This window comes from Pollicipes pollicipes, unplaced genomic scaffold, assembly GCF_011947565.3.
Source record: "Pollicipes pollicipes isolate AB1234 unplaced genomic scaffold, Ppol_2.1 Scaffold_7231;HRSCAF=8579_pilon_pilon_pilon, whole genome shotgun sequence".
NCBI classification, from domain to species: Eukaryota; Metazoa; Arthropoda; class Thecostraca; order Pollicipedomorpha; family Pollicipedidae; genus Pollicipes; species Pollicipes pollicipes.
In genome coordinates, this window is record NW_023597034.1 from 26,100,976 (window position 1) to 26,124,727 (window position 23,752).

Sequence of the window (23,752 nt, forward strand, 5' to 3'; positions counted from 1 at the left end):
AGCATTGTATAACCAACTAATGCAGCCCTCCGCCCCCGACTTTCTGCCTTCTCTTTTCCCCCGCGCTTTTACACGCCGACAACGCGCCGTGTTCCCAATGTTTGCGTGCATTTATGGCGCGAAAATTTTCTGAATATTTCGTTCGCGATACGTTAATCATTGACCTTGATTAGCACTTTACGTGACAGCTTATGACAGTTTTGGACATATTATTCATAGCAAAAAAAATCCTGATGAAGACATTGTCTTGAACCTTCCCAGAGTGTTATAAAATGGGTGCATGACGTAACATTATCATAAGCGTGTATGCTACACCACCAATGGCAATGAATGGGTATAAATGTACTACAAATAGCTTAAAGTAACAAAAAGACCAAATACTATGTCCAACCATGACTCAGTCCTTATTTGTATCTTTAATGGAATAATTTTGTTCCAATAAGTTTTCGACTCAGAACATCACCTGAGAACGCCTTTGGTTCTAGCATATTCTCCGACCTGCTGGTGTAGAGATGGACAAACAGAATGGTTCTAACAAGAAATTTTCTCTATGCGTATTTTTTATTATAATATATTTAGCATTTGAAATGAACAGCAAATTTTGAACCTACTTCTATGATGGAACATGTTCAGATCTCTATATTTGATCATATGCTGCATTAATACACCAAAATTTTGGTGACGATGACGCATTTTAGACAAGCGTTCTACCTTCCGCTACGGAATAGCAGAGTTAATGCACCACTACTATTCTTTATCCTCTCGCTTGTGAAGGTGGTCGGGCGCACGTGGGGTACGGGCGTTTGGACGGATAGTAATTTGTGAAGATGTTGCAGGCAGGCAGAATAACGTCCCGGCGTGTATCTAGGGCAGTTGCCGCCCAATGCATGACAAATTTTGGCACGTTCACCAAACAGGTAAGTAAATGTTTGATACCGACCGTGCATGAACGATTTGACTGAACTGCGTTTTGCCGGCAATAAGTGCCGGGTACATGCCAGATTAGGACATTTTTGTGCCTTGATGTGAAACAGCCATTCCAGGCTCTGGTGTCATGTAAGTTGAATATGTTTACTGTTAATGTTATGTAAAACGAGCGAGTTTTTGCTATAGTTATATAATGCAGCCAGGCCATTTTACTTGACCTCAAAAAGTAAATTTTACACTTGATGTGACTGGCACACCAGCAACGTCACTTGAGAGGAACAAAGAGGTTTGTGCACACTGCTCAGAATTGAGGGTGGTGGTCACCCATATGAGCATGGACAGTTAAATGTTCCAGTCAATTTTATGTTTGAAAGGAAATTTGTGATGTGACCCCTGAAACCATGTCCCATCTGGAAAGAGTGTGGGCAAATTCAGCCAAAAGTGCCATACAAATTTGGCACATTTTGGCTGGCCTGGATGTGATTCACATGTGTGCTAGGGTGAAGCACACCTGCAGTGCATGTGTTTCTGGTGCAGTGGATAGATTTTTGGCAGACTGGACCTGACTGGTCAGATGCTGACAAGCTTCAACAATCTCTAGCAGAACAGAATTGGTGCAGAGGCCTTTGTCCTACCATCTGAAATGGCCATAGTTGCTGCTGATTCTGTGGTCTTAAAATGTTGTGATGGTGATATGTGTGGCTTGTTATGAGAACCATAGCAAAATCTGATGTGCTATAATGCATTTAAGTATACTTGTTAACCAAGTTTGCTGTGTGTCAAAGATTGTAGCTGTAAAGTTGATGTTATATGAAATAGAGATATGTTTTGTGCCATCCAACCTAGCCCACCTGTCTCTTGACATTCACCACCTCTTGCAGTCTATGTCTCTGAACCTCAGTTGCCTATATTGAACCAAAGTTAATGATAGTATGGGTGCAGGTAGGGTAGTGGTTAATGCATCTGTGTTAACTACTACACATTTGGGAAATCAGAGGTACAGGGTTTGATTCCCTGTGGTGCCTGCCCTTCCTGCCAGGGTGAGAACATATAGCCTCAGCAGCTGAGTGTGTCATAAAGCCCCAATGACACACAGGTAATGATTGTAGGAACATTCTCCTTGCATGATCTAAGGCAATTTGGTAGGTGTCATAACCTTGATGCCATGCAGTCATTGCTGTCAAGTTTGCACTTTCAAACATTTTTGGACCACGGCGAGCCTCCTGGCCCTGTCATAAACCTGTGGTTCAGAGTTTATTAAGATCAAAAAGATATCAAATAGAAATCAAGAGATTTTGAATGCTACTTTAACATTACTGAAATTTGTGCATATCACTGGCATTGAAAAAACAATGAAAAGTTATGATATACTGTCTCACACTACACAACACAACAGTATATCCTCCAAAATGTGACATTTACAAAACAACAGCATTGACAACCCATGTTGCACTGACCCTTCATGTGACTGGCATTGCTTGGCAGGCCTCTACTGCATAAAGAACTGGCTGTTGTCATAGAAACAGGTGTAAGCCTGTTCCTTTGAAAATTATGCTCATGGGGGTTATTTCAAATAAAGCATGGAATCCCAAAATAAGGTAGACAAGATGAATATATGGAACAAGATGAATGTGGGGTAATAAGATATGGTGAGAGAAAAGATAGATTGAAAGAATGTGTATCTTAAAAAATGCCTCAAGCTGTTCTAATTTAATAATGCTATCTTGACAATGGCCATTCATCAGTATCTGCCAATCCATTCTTGAGCATACCTAAGGCAGCCCAACCAAACCTAGCCCAACCTGACTAACCAGCTTAAACTAACTTTACCTGAAGGTTTAAACCTAGTTGCAGTACTAATCATATTCCTGTTACCCCTATCTGTACTCCTAGAGAAATATGTGCACTTCCTCTTGCCCAAACATCTGACCCAGCATCCCCTCTCCACTCCATCCTCCCATGTCCCATCATTGTCCTGTTAGTGGTTGTAACCACACCTGGTGCCACACATGATTCATTGCAACCCATTGGCATTGCTCATCATCCAGATCATGTCTGAAACACTAATTGAACATCTTTGTCTTCTGGGTGATGGCTGATCAATAACAAGCTCCATGTTTTGCCCTGTGAATCTTTGCTGCATCAGTATTGTCCTCATTGAGGGGCCTAATACCATTGCCTGGGAGAGAATGTAATAAGATCATTTGGAATTAACATGATTCATTGTGTGCACAGTTTTAAGATAACTAACAATTGTTGGTGCTGTGAGGTCTTGGACAGTCATGTGATAGGGACAATTTTCTGAAACACCATATGTGATTCAATAGGGGCTGGCATGAAAGTTCAGAATACAGGCTGATTACATCATTCCATTGGAAGCAGTATGAGTGTTCTTGTGTTCAAGGCTGATGGCATGGGAGAGGACTGGTAGTCTATTGGCATTGCAGTTGGCTACTGGCCAGGGAGATTGTCTGGTGGCTACTGGCCAGGGAGATTGTCTGGTGGCTACTGGCCAGGGAGATTGTCTGGTGGCTACTGGCCAGGGAGATTGTCTGGTGGCTACTGGCCAGGGAGATTGTCTGGTGGCTACTGGCCAGGGAGATTGTCTGGTGGCTACTGGCCAGGGAGATTGTCTGGTGGCAACTGGCCAGGGAGGTTATCTGGTGGTAACTGGTCAGGGAGGTTATCTGGTGGTAACTGGTCAGGGAGGTTATCTGGTGGTAAATGGCAAGGGAGGTTATCTGGTGGTAACTGGCCAGGGAGGTTATCTGGTGGTGACTGGCCAGGGAGGTTATCTGGTGGCAACTGTCCAGGGAGATTGTCTGGTGGTAACTTGTCAGGGAGGTTATCTGGTGGCAACTGGTCAGGGAGGTTATCTGGTGGTGACTGGCCAGGGAGATTGTCTGGTGGCTACTGGCCAGGGAGATTGTCTGGTGGCAACTGGCCAGGGAGGTTATCTGGTGGTAACTGGTCAGGGAGGTTATCTGGTGGTAACTGGTCAGGGAGGTTATCTGGTGGTAAATGGCAAGGGAGGTTATCTGGTGGTAACTGGCCAGGGAGGTTATCTGGTGGTAACTGGCCAGGGAGGTTATCTGGTGGCAACTGGCCAGGGAGGTTATCTGGTGGTAACTGGTCAGGGAGGTTATCTGTTGGTAACTGGCCAGTGAGATTGTCTGGTGGCAACTGGCCAGGGAGATTGTCTGGTGGTAACTGGTCAGGGGGGTTATCTGGTGGTAACTGGCCAGTGAGATTGTCTGGTGGTAACTGGCAAGGGAGGTTATCTGGTGGTAACTGGCCAGGGAGGTTATCTGGTGGTAACTGGTCAGGGAGGTTATCTGGTGGTAACTGGCCAGGGAGGTTATCTGGTGGTAACTGGCCAGGGAGATTGTCTGGTGGTAACTGGCCAGGGAGGTTATCTGGTGGTAACTGGTCAGGGAGGTTATCTGGTGGTAACTGGCCAGGGAGGTTATCTGGTGGTAACTGGTCAGGGGAGGTTATCTGGTGGTAACTGGTCAGGGAGGTTATCTGGTGGTAACTGGCCAGGGAAGTTATCTGGTGGTAACTGGCCAGGGAGGTTATCTGGTGGTAACTGGCAAGGGAGGTTATATGGTGGCAACTGGTCAGGGAGGTTATCTGGTGGCAACTGGCCAGGGAGGTTATCTGGTGGTAACTGGTCAGGGAGATTATCTGGTGGTAACTGGTCAGGGAGGTTATCTGGTGGTAACTGGTCAGGGAGATTATCTGGTGGTAACTGGTCAGGGAGGTTATCTGGTGGTAACTGGTCAGGGAGGTTATCTGGTGGTAACTGGCCAGGGAGATTGTCTTGGTGGTAACTGGCCAGGGAGGTTATCTGGTGGTAACTGGTCAGGGAGATTATCTGGTTGGTAACTGGTCAGGGAGATTGGTGGTAACTGGTCAGGAGGTTATCTGGTGGTAACTGGCAAGGGAGGTTATCTGGTGGTAACTGGCCAGGGAGGTTATCTGGTGGTAACTGGCCAGGGAGGTTATATGGTGGGTAACTGGTCAGGGAGGTTATCTGGTTGGTAACTGGCCAGGGAGGTTATATGGTGGTAACTGGTCAGGGAGGTTATCTGGTTGGCAACTGGCCAGGGAGGTTATCTGGTGGTAAACTGGTTAGGGAGGTTATCTATTGGCAACTGGCCAGGAAGGTTATCTGGTGGTAACTGGCCAGGGAGGTTATCTATTGGCAACTGGCCAGGAGGTCATCTGGGTGGCAACTGGCCAGGGAGGTTATCTATTGGCAACTGGCCAGAGGGTTGTCTGGCAGAAACTGACCAGAAGGTTGTCTGGTGGCAAGTGGCCAGGAGGTTGTCTAGTGGTACTGGCTGGGGAGGTTATCTATTGGCAACTGGCCAGAGGGTTGTCTGGCAGAAACTGACCAGGAAGGTTGTCTGGTAGCAAGTGGTCAGAAGATGTGTGTGTGTGCTACGCAGTGCTCAGAGTTCTGGCATCCTGCCAATGGAGTTATAGGGGTGCCAAATGGGCTCTGAATATACACTAACAACTAGTTTGACTATCTGTTTCAGATTGGGCAGCCTGCCCTCACCAGCTTGTTTGTAAAAACGCCGCAGTATGGAAGCTCCAGAGCAGCGTAAGTGTGAATCCTGCAGATTTTAAAACTGTAAAATCTGTGAGATCAACATGCTCGTTGCTTGTTTACATAGTTGTATTTTTGCTATGGGGTTTCCATTGACACAGGGTTCAGATCAAAGCTTAATCACGCTTGCATCTGTTGTACACATTCTCCAATCCTGGTCTCCAAGGCACTAATGTAATAGCTGAAGGTGCAGTGTGAACATGGTTGGGGCGGATGGCGGTGTGGCGCGGGCTGATGGCGCGGCTCCGCAGGTCGGACGGCCCCGTGCGCGGAGCCGTCATCGGCATCGACCTGGGCACCACCAACTCGTGCGTGGCCGTCATGGAGGGCAAGCAGGCCAAGGTGATCGAGAACGCCGAGGGCGCGCGCACCACGCCGTCGGTGGTGGCCTTCACGCCAGGTCAGTGGCCCGGTGCGGCCTGTAGCTGTCGTGTCCGCCCGGCACCCGCGGCTCCCATCTCCGCGCCGGCGGACCGCGGCGATGTCAGCACCAGGGGATGGCCAGGCTCACCGTCTGCTGGTGTAGGAGAGCAATGGCCGAGCCGATGTGGTGTTATGCTTGCCCGTGTTCTGGTATTGTAGTGTAGACGGTGTCTGGGAGTGAAGGAGCGTTTTGCCAGGAGCCGGAGTATGTGGAGGGATGCACACGATGTCTGCAGATCTTTAATTGAAAAATTGTGTTCATTAAGAATTATGCTGATGGAAATGTCACATCCCACCATGTGCCAATTTAATAAGCTATGGAGTTGACTGAAACAGCCCTGCATGTTTATTTTATCTCTCATCGTCAGGGTGGTTAGGGTGTCTTTGGGGTGTCGTGACGGGACATGTTGGTTGGTGTGGCAGATGGTGAACGCTTGGTGGGCATGCCGGCAAAACGTCAGGCAGTCACCAACTCGGCCAACACATTCTACGCCACCAAACGTCTGATCGGACGGCGCTTCGATGACGCCGAGGTCAAGAAGGACATGTAAGTGCTGGAGTCACTCATGTGTGTTCCCGTGCAGAATCGGCCGGCCGCTTTTTTGTATTGTCTCTGACACTGATCTTTGAGCCAGCATGATGCTCTGCCCTGGCCTTGTTGCAGACTCACTTGTGTTTTATGTGCTGGTATTTCGGGAGAACGCCACCTGTTGCTACACGTGAATAGGTAGCAAGACTAAGCTGAATATCATATATCGGTCATTTACTCCATAACTGTGTTATGTGTGTGCGGCCCATTCTGAATCATGACCACTGGAATGCTCGCATCGGTTCCAAAATGTTACTGACAGGCAACTAAGCTTGACCAGATGTATGCATCTGTGCACGGCAAGACATTGCCTGTTGTTTTGGGTTCCCTCGTTCCATCCGTAATCCGGGGAAGAGGCGTCTCGGACCGTCGCCGCCCCCAGCGGCGCTGCGTTATGACAGCAGCGCTGCGCCCTCAGGCAGATGGTGTCCTTCAAGATCGTGAAAGCGAGCAACGGCGACGCGTGGGTGCAGAGCACCGACGGCAAGATGTTCAGCCCCAGCCAGGTGGGCGCCTTCGTGCTCACCAAGATGAAGGAGACGGCCGAGTCGTACCTGGGCCAGCCGGCCAAGAACGCCGTCGTCACGGTGCCGGCCTACTTCAACGACTCGCAGCGGCAGGCCACCAAGGACGCCGGCCAGATCTCCGGCCTGAACGTGCTGCGCGTCATCAACGAGCCGACGGCGGCCGCGCTCGCCTACGGCATGGACAAGACGCAGGACAAGATGTGAGTTCAGGCGGGTGGAGGGGGGGGGGGGGGGGGGGGGGGTGGGGGGGCGTACACCGGGGACCGAAGGAAATGCCGGCCGGTGGTGTGGTGACTTGGCGAAGGGCCTGCCGGTGGGGTGGGGCTTTGTTTCATTATGTGAGGTCCGTAATCATGTGTTGTCGGCGTGATGGTGCGCCGTTTACGGATTAGTGGGATAGCGAATGGGATGCTGAATCTTTTTTGTAATAATGATTAGAATGAAAGGGAATGTTCCGCATTTGAAGATACGGGCGCAAGCATTATTGCTCTAGACAACACAATTTTTGTGTGTAGTAAGTAGACTCCATTTTTCTGTTTCACGTTACTTTGGAACATTTGTATAACATTGAGGTGCTGCTAAACTAACCATGCAGAATTGCCTCCCTAGCATCCCCTTGTACTTCAAGTGAGTGCTCGCCGAGAGATGGCTGTAGCGGTGCTAAGAGTGTTGACTGAGCCAGATATCGTTATGTGCTCGTGTTTTGGCCCTCGCTCGTGGTGTTCTCACATCCATTTGTGAGTTTAAGATGCTTATTGTCTTTCACATGCTCGGTTATGGCGCTATTCGTAAGATATTCTACGATAAGTCTTATTGCCATAATAACTAGCAGTCATATCCAACTTATTGAATTGGACAGCGCAAAGCGTGATTCGCGGTCGAGGCTCGCACTGCTCGTTCAACATTGGGTGAGAGCCAGTTGAAGTACATTTTATTTGGAAACCCTGCTTACGGATGCCAGATTTGAACGTCTCTTATACTGTTCTCCCTGGTCATGAACGCAGCATGGCCTGTAGGGTGGCAGGATTTGAATGGCGTTTGTATTGCGTGATGCATGTCCGATCATGCCTTCAGAATGGCTATTTCAGTTTTAAAAGCCATGCAATTATGGAACACTCACACCTTTATCGAATGGGAAAACTTACGAACTAATGAACTGGAGAATTCGGGGGAGGAAATTTTGCGCAGATGAACCATTAAACTCAGCGCTGTTCACGCCGAATGTCACCCGAGTCATCGAGCGGGGACGGTTAGGGTCGTATTTTGGTAACCCCGTCGCTATTATGACGGTGTGCAGCCGAAGCTGAGGAAGCTGAAACTGCGGGAATCACACAGCGTCTGGCCGTATCCAGCTGCAGTCAATATTCACCCGAAATAGAGTCCATGTTCAAGGCTTCGTCGTGGGAACAGAATGTAAATTATTTCCACCTGATCGCTTCCGGCGACCAAATGAGGGGACCGGCCCGGTGGGGCTCACTCAGCGTTATAGCGCTTCGGTGTGGGCCCCCGGTGTGACGTCACTGTGGCCTGGCCATCGGGCGGGAACATAAACAAGCTCAGACAAGGTACATCCATTGTCTGCGGACGGTGGAGCTTACTGAAACTGCGAGGATTGGGAGGGGCTAAGTACTTATGTTTAGTCTGAGTAGCGTGTATCTTATTATGGAATGAGTTGCCGAGTATCCTGTGTGGGATCTAGAATCCCGGTTTCAGCGTGTCCGCGGTGTTTATTGCTCCGCTGCCGCCTGCGGTATCGCGCCGCTGGCCGTCGCTGACCGCGCCCGTCGTGTGTCGTCAGCATCGCCGTGTACGACCTGGGCGGCGGCACGTTCGACATATCGGTGCTGGAGATCCAGAAGGGCGTGTTCGAGGTCAAGTCGACGAACGGCGACACGTTCCTTGGCGGCGAGGACTTCGACAACGCCCTGCTCAACCACCTGGTCCAGGAGTTCAAGCGTGACCAGGGCATCGACCTGACCAAGGACCAGATGGCCATCCAGCGGGTGCGCGAGGCGGCTGAGAAGGCCAAGATCGAGCTGTCGTCAGCCACGCAGACCGACATCAACCTGCCGTACCTCACCATGGACGCGTCGGGCCCGAAGCATCTCAACATCAAGGTACGTCCGGCGGTCTCGGCGCAGGTCTTTGCTATCTCTAGCGCGATGGACCGATGCTGGGCTGTGGCTGTGTTTCGGCGGTGTTTCCGGCTTTTAGCCGTGTGGTCGGGGGTAGGTTGGCTGGCGTCGGGCGCTAACACGCGTGCCCTGCCGCAGCTGTCCCGCTCCAAGCTGGAGAGCATCGTCGCCGACCTGATCAAGCGCACGGTGGCGCCCTGCACCAAGGCCATGAAGGACGCCGAGGTGTCCAAGGGCGACATCGGCGAGGTGCTGCTGGTCGGCGGCATGACCCGCATGCCGAAGGTATGGACCAGCGCGCCGTTATGGCGCCACGGCACATTGGCACACAGGTGCATGGTAACGGACGGGCCCACCCGGTCCGCCCCAGCCCTTCCCGTCTTCTACGCTCCAGGGGTCCCTCCACTCAGTCCGCATTTCCGCGTCATCCGCTGTGTGGGGTCTTAACCAGGACTGTTAAGCGTCGTGAGCCTGGCTTGGCGTGGCATGTCAGCCCGCGTGTTGCTGTGTCCCAAGGACGCCGGAGGGTATCGACCGAGCCTGACAGCGCGGGCACTGGCCGGGGTGATCGCTGATCGCTGTGATCTGTTCACTTTCCTCGGCGCGTCCCATGGCGGCTGATGGGTGACGGCCGCGCGCCTGACGCGCGCCGCCGTGTGTGGACGCGCGTGGCCGAGCGGTGCTGCGCAGCCGCCTTGTGACGCCGCCGCCGCTGCGTGTGGACGCGCGTGGCCGAGCGGTGCCGCGCAGCCGCTGTGTGACGATGTCACCGTGTGTGGACGCGCGTGGGCGAGCGGTGCTGCGCAGCGCCTTGTGACGCCGCCGCCGCTGCGTGTGGACGCGTGTGGCCGAGCGGTGCCGCGCAGCCGCTGTGTGACGCCGTCGCCGTGTGTGGACGCGCGTGGGCGAGCGGTGCTGCGGAGCCGCCTTGTGACGCCGCCGCCGTGCCGCTTCGCAGGTTCAGTCCACCGTGCAGGAGGTGTTCGGCCGCACGCCGAGCAAGGCCGTGAACCCGGACGAGGCGGTGGCGATGGGCGCTGCTATCCAGGGCGGTGTGCTGGCTGGCGACGTGACGGACGTGCTGCTGTTGGACGTGACGCCCCTCTCCATGGGTATCGAGACGCTGGGCGGCGTGTTCACCAAGCTGATCACGCGCAACACCACAATCCCCACCAAGAAGTCGCAGGTACGTGCCGACTGGACGCCGCGGGTAGGAGACGTCCGCATCCAACCGGTGCGAAGCGTATTACCAGCGGAAGATTTGTGTGACCAAAAAACACGGCATCGCAAGCTGCCTCTGACGTGGCATGTGGCACTTGGTCTTCCATGACGCTGTAAATATTATTATTGGTGCAAAAGGCCCAGTGTCCTTAATGAAGTTTCGCCTGTTAGTCGCCTGTCAGTTGTCTGCCACGGACTGGGTGTAAAGTCGGATGCGAGGAGTTGCGTGAGCGCACCTTGCGGCGGCCGGCGGCGCCTCTGGCGGGCGCGGTCCGGCCGCGGCCGGTGCCACATCAGCGGACGGACTGACAGCTGGCGACCTCGCTGTCGGTGGCCGGTTGTAACCTTCGTCGACATGCCGATGCCGTTTGATTTACCTCGTGACAAGCAACGTACTCGTCGTTATGTCGTACTTCTGGGTCAATGAATGGTCAAACAGATGGTTTTGGGTGGTCAAACGGATAGATTGCATAATTTGTGGTTAGCTCATGTCTCGTTTGAGAACATTTGGCGTGAGGAATTGACGGGGCATTAATCGAAAATAATCGTAAACGTATCGCGACTCAGGTATCCCGCTGCCACAGCTGGCACCAGGGCGGGCTGTGCTGCTTACTACTTTACCTATAGTCACGGGTCAACAAATGTGCTGGACAGTTCTGATATACGTGGGTAGTAGAATCAGAGTATGATCATAGGAGACTTGTGCCTCAAACACATAAAAGAAATATTGTCAAACTAGATCGTTGGCCGAAATTGAACTCTTTCAACGGTAATAACTATACCCGATACTGCTTACCCCACACAACTCCAGCCGGCGGCGCGTGACGCGATGATTACCGGTAGTGTCTGACAAGGCAGCCTGTCGTGCGGCGCCAGCTCTGACGCCGCCTCCGCGTGTGTGTCGCCAGGTGTTCTCGACGGCGGCCGACGGCCAGACCCAGGTGGAGATCAAGGTGTTCCAGGGCGAGCGTGAGATGGCCGCCGACAACAAGTTGCTCGGCCAGTTCCAGCTGGTGGGCATCCCGCCGGCGCCGCGCGGCGTGCCCCAGGTGGAGGTGTCGTTCGACATCGACGCCAACGGCATCGTGCATGTCAGCGCGCGCGACAAGGGCACCGGCAAGGAGCAGCAGAGTGAGTGGCGCCCGCCGACGGTTTTGGCTAACCCCGTTGCCGCTGCGCTTTGTTCGTGTTGCGGGACGACGTGCGCTGCCTGTACCCTAACAACAAACTCGTGGGCATTGTGATCACATGATGGGGGTCGCGAACGCTGTTCAGTTACCACGGCTCGCGGCGTGCGTGGTCTAGAAGCTGCGTGAGCGCATCTTGCGGCGGCCGGCAGCGCCTCTGCGGCGGGCGCGGCCCGGCCGCGGCCGGTGCGACATCAGCGGGCGGACTGGCAGCTGGCGACCTCGCTGTCGGTGGCCGGTTGTAACCTCCGCCGATGTGCGGCCGGTGCGGCGGCCACCGGCCGAGTCATCCGGCCCCAGCCGCCACTGACGCCGTCCTCGCCGCCAGTCGTGATCCAGTCGTCGGGCGGCCTGAGCAAGGACGAAATCGAGAACATGGTGAAGAATGCCGAGATGCACGCCGAGCAGGACAAGGCGCGCAAGGAGCGCGTCGAGGCCATCAACCAGGCCGAGTCGATCATCCACGACACGGAGAGCAAGATGGACGAGTTCAAGGAGCAGCTGCCGGCCGAGGAGGTGAGTTCCGGGTCGGCAGCGGCAGTGTGTCCAGCCGCTTCCGCCGACCTCCGGCCCGCGCGGTAATGACTGGCCGGGCGGCTGGTGAGCTGTGCAGAGCCTCACCAGCCGGCTCACCACTGCTGCCGGCCGGCCGTGGCCTATGCTGGAGCGCCGGTGGACGCGGTAGTCACAGGCGGTTTACTGACCTACCAGCTGACGCTCACTCCACTGACGCTCCGTAAGCCTGGTGGGCGCTATTGGTGGCAGCACTGGCGCCCAAGGGCATTATGTGGGTTTCATTCGTGGAGTGGAATGTCTTGCATTTAGTTCAGCAGCTGACAAATCAGCGCCGGTAGTGCTAAGCCATTGCTCTTGAAATTCACCATTGTGGTCATTATCAGCGGTGGCGCGTGGGTAATTTTCAGTGGATGTCGAAGAAAATGTGGACGTAGTCAAAGCTAGTCGTGCCGTGCGCCGTGTGCAATACCACTGTACGAACCCCATGACTTCGTGAGTTCAATACCAAATAACGGGTTTTGCGTACACAGCATTCCAAGGTTACGACAGTTTATCTTATATGCCACGCAAGCGGGCCATTTGTGCCGATAAGCGAACCATTTGCGGCGCTGTCTGGGAAATGGGTGGCATTACGCGGCGGCGTTAACGCGCATTTCGACGGTTCATTTCGTGCGGATGAAGCCACCTCCAAGAAGGTCCCTTTGGACTTTTACTTTGATTTGCCTGCTTTTCAGTCTGTTTTCACGAAGGGTAAACGTATATTTGTACACTTGGTGTAAGGAGTGAGCGTAGTGCGGCTGCGGTGAGTGTGCTAGTGTGCTGCGGCCTGGCCGGTGCCATCAGCCGGGTCTGACTGACGCCTGACCGACGGTGGCCAGGTCTCCAAGCTGCGCGAGAGTCTGGTCAGCGTCAAGAAGGCGCTGGAGGCCAAGGACGACATGTCGGCCGAGGACATCAAGAAGCAGGTCACCGACCTCCAGCAGCAGTCACTCAAGCTGTTCGAGATGGCCTACAAGAAGGTACGTGCCGAAGAGCTTCGGGGACGGAGGCCTCTGTCTGCCCGTTGGCTGCGCGACGGCCGTTTTTTTTAAATAACACCGTGGACAGACGTGTGCCTGGTGCGGGTTATCGTTCATGTACGCATTTGACTTGTAATGCATTGGGGAGTGGAACGGGCAGGTGGAACTAAAAAGTCGCGTGGCCCGCACGCATTCATCGGGCCATGAATAGGCGTGATTCATAGATCTGCTGGGTTGGGCGCCTCCCCCTTCCCCCCGTCCCACACCTGTGCGCCTTTTCTGAGAGGAAGGACTAATGAAATAGATGTATTATATAAGATGCATAAATGTATTGTATGAACATATAGCAGACTTGTCGAGCATTCTGGCAACGCAGTCATGGCATGTCTGAGGCGCCCCCGCTGAAAAGCTGTCATATATGTGGTCTGACACATGTCCTCTTTTGGTCATCGTGGCCGTAAAACATTCGGCCTTCCGTTACAACACAGCAACATTACAACATCTTGCGCCCCGCACTCCAAGCAGTGGGCTCCCGCCGCGACAGCGCGCTTGGGCGTGAAGCCGCCGCCCGCGTGTGCCACTGTCAGTGTTGGCTGGTGTGGTTGCGCCGGGCGCGTGTCTCACCCCGCCCCGCCGCCGACAGATGGCGGCCGACCGGGAGGGGCAGAGCGGCAGCAGCAGCGGCGGCGACGCCGACAGCAGCAGCAGCAGCAGCAGCAGCGCCGGCGGCGACGACAGCTCCACCTCCAAGAAGGAGGAGAAGAACTGAGCGGCGGCCGCGCCGGGACTCGTCTGTGCTTGCGGATGTGTGCTTCATAGTATCTCATCATGTTGTCCGCCGGGGCGCGGCGGCGGCGGCCGGGCCGCGCGTGGCCGCGTCACGGTATCACCTCATCAGGCGGCCGGGCCGGGCGCGGCGGGCGCCCACCGCACCGGGGACAGCGCTGGCCGTCATCCCCCGGGCCCAGACCCCGGTGCCGTGGCGCCCCTGCCGCGCGGCGCCGCGCCCGCTCGGCCCCACATATGCGTCTGTGCTAGTGATATATTGTTTAATAAATATCCCATTTAAACACGATGCGCAGGTGTCTTCCTGCCGGAATGGCGTATCACAGAGGGGTGGCGTCACCAGCCCCACAGTCGCTTCTTCACCACGTACAGGACGCAGGCGAAGAAGAAGGCGAAGGCCAGGATGAAGAGGGTGGTGTCGGTGAGCTCGCGCCGGCCGTACTTGTTGAGCAGCTTGCGCGACTGGCCGATCGCGCCGCCGACGTTCTTCAGCTCGTCGTGCGTCTCGCCCACCTTGTCGGACGAGTTCACTGAAGCGGAGACACGCGGCAGGGTCGGTCAAACGGCGCGGCGGCGTTGCCGATGGAGGGGCCCGCCCGGTGGAACGGGGTGTGATCACGCCCCGCACACCTGGGACCAACACGACTGGATCTCGGCCCCACCCTCGCCAGGCGTGGCCCACAGACGGCGGGATCGTGGAGGCAGCTGCCCGCGCACCCGACTGCAGCCAGCATTTGACATGGAGGAAAACGAAAGTAAAGATCACTTCACCCCCACCACATTTCTACCGTTCTGCTGCCACAGGCGGCAATGACTTAGGCGCGTTAAGGGATCAGGGCCTCGTCTTTCCCGAGAGCTTATCTAGGTTGTATATGGAGAGCTTCCACAAAACACCCTCAGCCACCACTCAGTCTCAGTCTCAGTCTCCACTCAGCCACCATCACTTCGTGCGTTACACGCCGTACTGAAAACGGGACAATGTGGCCACGCACGAATTGAACGGAATGGGAAAATGAGCTCAAGTTCTCCAAAAAGCAGACCAAAAGCTGTGGCCTTAAGGGTTGATGCCCGGGCGGATCATATTGTGCACTCGTATTTTGGTACCCCAGCTTCCTGTTCACTTCTGAGCGTAAAGGACTGCGCTTGTGAATGCGGCGAAGGCATCAAGTAATTGGGATAGCCAGTTTTCGCAAATTTCTCAAGCGGTTAATTCTGAACAGCTAGCTACGTCGCAGGCGTTTACCTACAACAAAAAAGGCAAAGGTGCGTTCCCACAAAGTGGTGCACGTTGACATGGTTCCGGATGTTCCATGGTCGCCGAGCCGGTGGCGGTGTTGGCGTGCCGCGGCTCGGCCCCTGTGGACCGCCGCCGCCCTTCACGGCGCCGTGGACAGGGATCTGAGGCCGACGAGCCGTGGCGGGGGGGGGGGGGGGGGACACGTACCGAGGACGTCCAGGGTGCCCTTGCTGCGCTCCACCTGCTCGGCCAGCTTGCGGTTGATGGACATGAGGTTGTCTGTGACCTGGGACGACATCTTGCTGAGCTGCTCGCGACCCAGCCGCTGCCTGCGGCGGCGCGCGGCACGCCGGTTACGGCTCGAGACAGGCACACGACGGCTGGCGGCACGCGCGCCTCCAGATACGTCTCCAGAGACGCGCCGCTCGGCGACGGACGTGCAGGTCAGGGCGCTTATCCCGGATACACATGCGGCCTTTTCCGCCTTCACACACCCACCAGTATTCCAAAGCAACCCAACAGCACACGGTCGTTGATGGGACGTTTAGTTGGCCACGCGATGGACGTGCAGGGTCTAGCTGGCGTTGCAATGGACCTTGGCTTCGTATTTACGCGTCGGCTACCATGTTGTTACATAAAGGTCGAGTCTACCCGTCAAACCCGCGCATCGACAAGAGGTCGGGGCGGAAGCATTTGGAGCACCTGCGATCGGTGCCTTTCCATGCGACGTCACGCGACATGTTTTTCACGCGCCAGGTTGAATGCAGCTGCCCCACCCCTCCCGTCAGCGCGGGGTCACGGGTGGGTTGACAAATGCGCCGCGCCCGCCCGCAAGTCCGACCTACGCGCTAAGATAACGCGAGCACCGTCGACTTTGTCCCATCACTGGCTTGATATGGATGTCCGGCCCCACTCTCCGCTAGCGTGCACCAAGGCACTCTGCGTCGGGACGATCCATCCCGCCTCGTCCCGTCACACAGCTCTCGGGCGTGCCAGCGTGCGTGCACAGCTCTCGGGCGTGCTCTGCTACCCTCCCGCCCGCTCGCCAAGGGCGCTGAAAGGCCCGGCCAGAGCCCGCCGCTCACCGCGCCTGCGCCGAGTCCGGGCGGCGGCCGAACAGCTCGGTCGTGTTGCGCTTCTCGATGTTGAGCTGCGCAGTCACGTTGGCCCGGCGCAGCTGCAGCAGCTGACTGCAGACGGAGAGCGCCGAGTCGCGTGACGTCACAGCACTGCGGGTCGTTACTGGCGACCCACACCAGGCCACCGCAGGGATGATTTAGCTCCCCCCCCCCCCTCCCCACGCATGCACACATTCATGCCAGGCCCCACCACATCCCGGTTTTCAACCGCCTGACTACATACTTATTTATTGCTGACTGGAGTTTTGGAACCTGTTACGGCTAATAACATCTTGTCCATACTATCTTGCAGTCACAATGACTCGTTACGGTGGCAAACGGAGATGGGGTTGCCCGCGGCTGACCTGCCCGTAGTGTAACCTGCCGCCTACTGAACACCGTTTCCGTGGGTCAAGCTGGTAAGGGATCGATCTAGCCCCGTCATGTCAGTCACGCTGGCCAGCGGCTTCATGCCGGTAATGCAACATTATGTAAAAACCTGGTAACGGTACTGCGTTATCGACAGAATACATATGCTGCATTTGCCACAAGTCCCACCCGTCTACCTGGCACCGGCACTGGTATCTTAAGGCCATCCCATGCAGGCGTGCGTTCGCTGACACCGACATTACTCCGGCCTCAGCCAGACCAGGGGCCACACTAGTGTCGCTGGTACTGTCTGGGTACCGACGGGCGGTGATGTCAAGGTATGAAATTTCTAGCCCGGAGCGTCTACCACCCGTGTATCCCTCCCGGTATACATGGCCGGTGCTGTCTCGATGCCGACTGTTGCATGTCTGTCTCGCTTCCGGTGATGCGGCCGGCATCGTCTCGGTGCCGACTGTCGTATGCGTGTCTCGTCTCCGGTGTGGCGGCCGGCACCGTCTCGGTGCCGACTGTCGTATGCGTGTCTCGTCTTCGGTGTAGCGGCTGGTGCTGTCTCGGTGAGACTGTCGTGTGCGTGTCTCGTCTCCGGTGAGGCGGCCGGTACTGTCGTACGCGTGTCTCGTCTCCGGTGAGGCGGCCGGTACTGTCGTATGCGTGTCTCGTCTCCGGTGAGTCGGCCGGTACTGTCGTACGCGTGTCTCGTCTCCGGTGAGTGCCGGCCGGTCTGTCGTACGCGTGTCTCGTCTCCGGTGAGGCGGCCTGTACTGTCGTACGCGTGTCGTCGTCTCCGGTGAGGGCGGCCGGTACTGTCGTACGCGTGTCTCGTCTCCGGTGAGGCGGCCGGTACTGTCGTACGCGTGTCTCGTCTCCGGTGAGGCGGCCGGTACTGTCGTATGCGTGTCTCGTCTCCGGTGAGGCGGCCGGTACTGTCACATGCGTGTCTCGTCTCCGGTGAGGCGGGCCGGTACCGTCGTGTGGCGTGTCTCGTCTCCTGTGAGGCGGCCTGTACTGTCGTACGCGTGTCTCGTCTCCGGTGAGGCGGCCGGTACTGTCGTACGCGTGTCTCGTCTCCGGTGAGGCGGCCGGTAACTGTCGTACGCGTGTCTCGTCTCCGGTGAGGCGGGCCGGTACTGTCGTATGCGTGTCTCGTCTCCGGTGAGGCGGGCCGGTACTGTCGTATGCGTGTCTCGTCTCCGGGGAGACTGGCCGGTACTATCGTACGCGTGTCTCGTCTCCGGTGAGGCGGCCGGTACTGTCGTACGCGTGTCTCGTCTCCGGGGAGACGGCCGGTACTGTCGTGTGCGTGTCTCGTCTCCGGTGAGTCGGCCGGTACTGTCGTATGCGTGTCTCGTCTCCGGTGAGGCGGCCGGTACTGTCGTACGCGTGTCTCGTCTCCGGTGAGGCGGCCGGTACTGTCGTATGCGTGTCTCGTCTCCGGGGAGACGGCCGGTACTGTCGTACGCGTGTCTCGTCTCCGGTGAGGCGGCCGGTACTGTCGTATGCGTGTCTCGTCTCCGGGGAGACGGCCGGTACTGTCGTATGCGTGTCTCGTCTCCGGTGAGGCGGCCGGTACTGTCGTATGCGTGTCTCGTCTCCGGGGAGACGGCCGGTGCTGTCGTATGCGTGTCTCGTCTCCGGTGAGACGGCCGGTGCCGTCTCGGCGCGGCCGCTGCACTGACCCGGTCAGCTGCTGGCCGTACGTGTCGGCCTGCTGTTGTAGCTGCGCCCGCTCGTGCTCGCGGCCCGGCTGACTGGCGGCCGCCTCCAGGCGCTCCACCAGCCGGCGCTGGCTTGCCAGATCGGCCCGCACTGCCTCATTCAGCGGCTCCAGGTCCTCCAGCGACGTGTCGCAGCTCTGGATCGCCTGCAGACACGTCCTCACAGGGTCGCAGCAGCCTGTTTTCTAGCGTCATAGAATGGGATCGAACCAATACAGGAAAATCTAATTTTCCACACACAAAGACGGGTTAATGTAGTGACAATGAAAACGCAACATGTCAAGCTGTGTACATGCACTAAAATATCAATTAAGACATTTACAACTTGGAAAAGAAGCCTGCTGAATAAGGAACCCACCTGAATCTGTGCTTTTATCCTGATATCGGTCGTTACAACATCTCGGGTGATGTCCTCCAGCACATAGTTATCTGGTTCGACCCGTCTGTGGCGGAGCATGGCTGCTGCATCTTAAAAAAACGGACTAGTCATACAAATTGCTGTGAGTGAGCACAGGGTGGGGATTCAGTTGATTTAACTGGTACAGCATTGATTTGTTTTTGTTGTTGTTCATTGGTGTTTTCGGGCGTGTCGACTTCAATCGTCATTTTGCGCCCAGTACAGCATTGATGTGCTTTTATGCTGCACACATGGTAGCATCGCAAAAAAATATGCCATCAATGTATGGACTACCCAATTTTCCACTGGCAATACAATGCAGCTGCCATTTCCCTCACAAAAGGCGTTTGGTAATGACTGCCCTGACTTGATGAGATGGATGTGCTAACAAGACGGACGTGAATTACAAAATGTCATGTATGGCATACACTGGGCACAGTTAACAGCTTTGCGTATGTATTTTATTGTTCTGCGAGCGTGTGTGCGTGTATATATATATATATATATATATATATATATATATTGGTATATTTTGTTACCATACTTTCCTGTACGCATGCTTCATTAAAACGACCGCTGGTTCCGCAATAGCAGACTTCTTGATGCACCGTTCGAGATTCCGGACTTTCGACTTAGCAGCATCGCCAAGATAAAATTTTATTCGTTCAAACTCACTCATGTATTCCTTGATATCCATACATTTTAACGTTTTGAAGCCTCATCACGCCGCCGGGGAAATATAAATGGCGCAAGACATAATTTGTTAGTAGTATTATAACTTAATTTAGAGGAAATTTGTTGACATTGTGGAGTCTCGTCAGCATAATGGTCTGCTGGCCTATCTAGATGTTCAAAACCTATTTGCAAACGCACTACATGTGCCAGACAGATATATATCATAGTGTTGGTTACCAGTAGAGTTCAGTACGTGTTAAGCTAGTGTGAGGTAATCATGGGTGCAAGCTATAAGTTATCGTCACCCATAAGCGTAACCAGGCGCAAATTCACCCGTATCATGGAGAAGTGTACGCCATCAATATCGGCATTAGCAGCGGCGATCAGCTTGTTAAGTTCAAATTGGTAGGAAAGAAATAAGGGCCAGTGTCCGACAGCTTAACGTCGACACATGAATTGATCGCGATCGTGCGGTCCGATGGGCCTAGGGGTCTCCTAACCTCTCTAAACGTTAAGCACCTATTTACAAACGTGTTATGTGTGCCATTTATATTTTTCCGACGATGAGAGAAGGTCTCGCAACGCTAGAATGTACAGATATCGACGACTATAGGAGTGATTTTGTACGAACAATATTTTATCATAAGGATGCTGCAAAGTCGAAAACCCGGGATGCATAAAGGTAGGCATCCCACATTTTTGGGTAATTTTACATCAGACGCGTACGATTTGATCAGTAATATCAGCCTTCCGATATCCTTCTGAATAGCTCAGAACTTTTATTCTAAGAAGCCGACCCTGGGGAAGAAAATTCATTTGACCCTTGCTAACCACTATGAAAGCAGCAATTCTATTTGAATTGCTTTTTTGGCTGCAGACAACCCCATGCTCCGAGCCTGAGGCGCCGATCACCACAAAAACCTTCGTCAATCAATGCGCTATAGTTAATATCCTATCCTTTCCAAAACACGGTGACCTAGGGTCATGTCACGCCAATTTCGATGGCTTTGGTGGTTTTTGGTGATCTTTGACCTGACTCAAGGTCATCATGTTCTGGAAAGGATAGGATATCGACTATGGCGCATCGATTGGTGAAAGTTTCACGGTGGTCGGTGCCAAAGGCTCGGAGCATGGGGTTGTCTGCAAACCTATGTTTACAGTTTTTTGTACTTCTGGTGACCTTTGACCTGACCAAAATTCACCATACTGCCGAAAGGACAGCTTATCGACCAAGCAACATCAATTGGTGAATGTTTTGTATCAATCAGTGTCAAGGGCTTGCAGCATGGGGCTATCAACAGGTTTAGTCAGCCATTTAGTTCCTCCCTTGGAATTGTCATTAAATTGAGTACCCTCCATTTAAACTTCTAATTTTCTTGAAATATGTTAAACTCAACAAGAAACCTGGACTAGAAGTTCTTAGCCTTACAAACTAATCTGCTAATGTTTGGTTAAGCAGAATCAGCAGTCACACTGCGGCAATAGGACACTGGGGGAGGGGGGGGGGATAACATTTAATGAAACATGCATAAAGGAAAATATTCTGCCAAGATATACTGACATAAAACAACACTAGGCACCGCGACATACAAGGCACAACTGGTGATTCATGAGCTGGAGTAGAAGGCCTGTGATGTTCTAAACACGCGCCCAGGTGGCCGGTTGAATACCCTTCGCTCGGGTGGGGGGGGGGGGGGTCAATTTGACGCCCTTCTCCCTGCAATTTCAGGAAATTAGAGAGCTAAAGACACCAAATTCACAGGGTGTGTTGACCTGTATGTGAAGTCACTTAGGCCACAGTTTGAGATCCCTAGATCATGACCTTCAGGTCAAATGAGTTCAAACAAGGTCAAATTCCAGGTTGGTCTCCAAAGGGTCCCTACAACCTAGACAACTGTTTTCAGCAAAATGGTCACATGCTCATCTAAGGTCAGTGACTTTGTTTGACATTTTAAAGGTCATGGTGACCAAAATCATACAAAACCACTCTGAGTTTTGCATCTGGATAAATGACATGGATTATGCTAGGCAGTATGGTCCTAAAAACATAATGTTGACCTTGGTCATTCTGGGTCAGTGACCTATTCTGACCTTTAGCAAGTCTATGGAAGGTGTATTATGCAGTTCCTGTTATCAATAAATGGGAAATGAGCACCAGGAACTACCCCATAGAGTTAGCACTGGAGTAATAAAACAGGTTGGTTTTGACCATGATCTGACCTTCATACCTGACCCTAGGTCAGTGCAATTTGTTTATTCAATTGTTGTGCTGCCTAAGAAAGTATCTCAGAGTTGAATGGCTTCATCTAGCACTCTGTTGTTGAATCAGATTGAATGATTCCGAAGAAATTGCCTCCACCAAAACCATGGCCTAACTTTGACCTGCCATAGGTCAGTGACCTTACAAGGTGCATCTGAATTGCTTTATGCCAGAGGATCCCCTATTTAATTGTCCACACCTAAGCAAAATCTGGGTTGGCTACACCTTGCCATTTGGAAATAATTCTGGAAAAACCTTTGGGGGATCAATTTGACCCCTCACACAAGTGCATATAAAAAAGATGACAGCTTTAAAAGAGGTCACATGCATACTGCCCAGAACATGAACTAAGACAAAAGGTGTTTGATGTACTTGATGTGATTGAATGTGATGCCAGATGTCTTACTAGAAATATGAGTCAGAGGAATTTCAGAGCTTCATGGCAGACACAGTATTATCACAAACTGTGGATGGTTATATCAATTTATCATGTCATGATCTTACTGAGAAAGCAAAGTTTAAACTTGGACTTAACTACCATATTTTCTTGAAATATGACAAAACCTAAGAGGACACTCAAACCAGAAGTTGTCAAAAAGAGCTGGAGGGTATGCTGAGTAATAACTATGATTAACATACAATGCTTTCTTTTATGCATAATTTTATGTTATAAACATTAATTCAGAAGTTCTCTTAATTGCAAGAAAGCTTCAACCGTGACTAATTCTTCAAAAGATTTTGCAATTATTGCTGAACTTTGAGTGGGATCTTTCTTTGCATTTTCATGAGGGTGTGAAGTTTAGTTGATTCTATGTAAGCAGGTAGGAAACAAGTAAACAAGACAACCCTGCACTTTGTCTGGCCTGGATGACTGCATTCATCTGAATGACTGTCCAATAACTAAAGCTGGCTATCCAACTAGGTACAACAAACAAATGTCTTGCATAACAAGGTGTCAATGAATTATGTGTCATTGATCTTTAGGCTTAAGTCTTTATCAAACTGCATCATATGACTCGCATGTGTCATCACAAAATTTTCACCACATTCTCCCCTGTGCCTTCTGAAAAACATGTCTGACTCCAACACAACACTCTGACTTCACCAAAGGGCAAAGGGGTCTTCATGATCATGTTATCCAATGTTTCATGTTTTCCAGTGTCTGTAGTGTATAGCGTAATGTAGCACAGAACAATATAAGGACGGGCCCTGACATGTCCTCGAACAATGCGTTCAAGAGGCTTACCAGTTCGCGCATGGGCTCGAACAGACAACGGTAACAACAATAACTCTCGCAATTGAAGCCCTTAGGACGACCCACGATCCCACGAAGTTTTAAATATTGAGTGTCCACCCCCGCAACTCTCTACCCACCCGCGACAGCCTACACCACAGCCAGGCTCTACTGATGCTGTAAATATCCGGCGGTCTCCCCCGGGTAAAATTAGCCTGATGCGCTGCGATCAGGGCAGCTGCGTTGTTTTAACATCACAGCCGTGTCCTTTTTACTCAATAATTGATTTACTGCCGTAGGCGTCTGAGCAGCCTCATCTAAGTATTATTGAGAATTCTATGACTAAATGTGACTTGGATATGCTTCATTAGATACTTTTTTATGTTTATGAGCAGTTGATGTGCCCCATAGGATATTAGATAAGCATAAAAACGCCTAAGGTGACGACAAAACAGACCGCAGTTATTGAGTCGCAGCATAAACTTATCCTAGGTCGTTCAAACTATAGAGAGATAAGTCACCTTTGCTTTCAGTACTCTGAGTAAATTTTAGACGCTAGTATTTGGGAATTGCTCAAACAAAGAGCTTATCGTCCATTTTCATGCTTTACGTATATACATCTCTTCAGATCTAACACCAATTCAGCTATCAAAAGGCCTCTTACATATGAAATTTAGGAGAAAAATGAAATATTTTAATAAAAAAGACATTTTCATAAGCCATATGCCATTCTTTCACTCGAATCTTACACGAAATACATTAAATATATTTATGTGCA

General features: G+C 52.8%; 2 protein-coding genes across 3 annotated transcripts; one reads left to right on the forward strand and one right to left on the reverse strand.

Moving 5' to 3' along the window:
* Nucleotides 1-745: 745 nt before the first annotated feature.
* On the forward strand, nucleotides 746-14,237 carry Hsc70-5 (Heat shock protein 70 cognate 5). The gene is made up of 12 exons (XM_037232637.1): nucleotides 746-917; nucleotides 5,475-5,539; nucleotides 5,797-5,945; nucleotides 6,392-6,515; nucleotides 6,976-7,284; nucleotides 8,883-9,201; nucleotides 9,358-9,504; nucleotides 10,178-10,405; nucleotides 11,349-11,571; nucleotides 11,956-12,143; nucleotides 13,022-13,162; nucleotides 13,806-14,237. The coding sequence occupies exons 1-12, from the start codon at nucleotides 828-830 to the stop codon at nucleotides 13,929-13,931; spliced, it is 2,109 nt and encodes a 702-aa protein (XP_037088532.1). The 5' UTR covers nucleotides 746-827; the 3' UTR covers nucleotides 13,932-14,237.
* Nucleotides 14,238-14,249: 12 nt separating this feature from the next.
* On the reverse strand, nucleotides 14,250-23,200 carry Sec20 (vesicle transport protein Sec20). Of its 2 annotated transcripts, none has more exons than XM_037232638.1 (6): nucleotides 23,115-23,200; nucleotides 18,767-18,876; nucleotides 18,370-18,554; nucleotides 16,271-16,375; nucleotides 15,393-15,514; nucleotides 14,250-14,478 (listed from the first exon to the last, which is right to left on the reverse strand). In XM_037232638.1, the coding sequence occupies exons 2-6, from the start codon at nucleotides 18,863-18,865 to the stop codon at nucleotides 14,285-14,287; spliced, it is 705 nt and encodes a 234-aa protein (XP_037088533.1). In that variant the 5' UTR covers nucleotides 18,866-18,876; nucleotides 23,115-23,200; the 3' UTR covers nucleotides 14,250-14,284. The 2 variants fall into 2 exon arrangements, with proteins under 2 accessions (XP_037088533.1, XP_037088534.1); XM_037232639.1 differs by lacking the exon at nucleotides 23,115-23,200 and adding an exon at nucleotides 22,987-23,103.
* Nucleotides 23,201-23,752: the final 552 nt, after the last annotated feature.

What these genes read in the sequence shown, in the direction of transcription:
- Hsc70-5 (XM_037232637.1), top strand. Translation starts at nt 828, where the DNA reads ATGTTGCAGGCAGGCAGAATAACGTCCCGGCGTGTATCTAGGGCAGTT. An exon ending in GACAAGACGCAGGACAAGAT is followed by an intron (nt 7,285 to 8,882) that starts GTGAGTTCAGGC and finishes GTGTGTCGTCAG; the next exon opens with CATCGCCGTGTACGACCTGG. An exon ending in CGAAGCATCTCAACATCAAG is followed by an intron (nt 9,202 to 9,357) that starts GTACGTCCGGCG and finishes GCCCTGCCGCAG; the next exon opens with CTGTCCCGCTCCAAGCTGGA.
- Sec20 (XM_037232638.1), bottom strand. Translation starts at nt 18,865, where the DNA reads ATGCTCCGCCACAGACGGGTCGAACCAGATAACTATGTGCTGGAGGAC. An exon ending in GGATAAAAGCACAGATTCAG is followed by an intron (nt 18,555 to 18,766) that starts GTGGGTTCCTTA and finishes ACGTGTCTGCAG; the next exon opens with GCGATCCAGAGCTGCGACAC. An exon ending in GGGCACCCTGGACGTCCTCG is followed by an intron (nt 14,479 to 15,392) that starts GTACGTGTCCCC and finishes TCTCCGCTTCAG; the next exon opens with TGAACTCGTCCGACAAGGTG.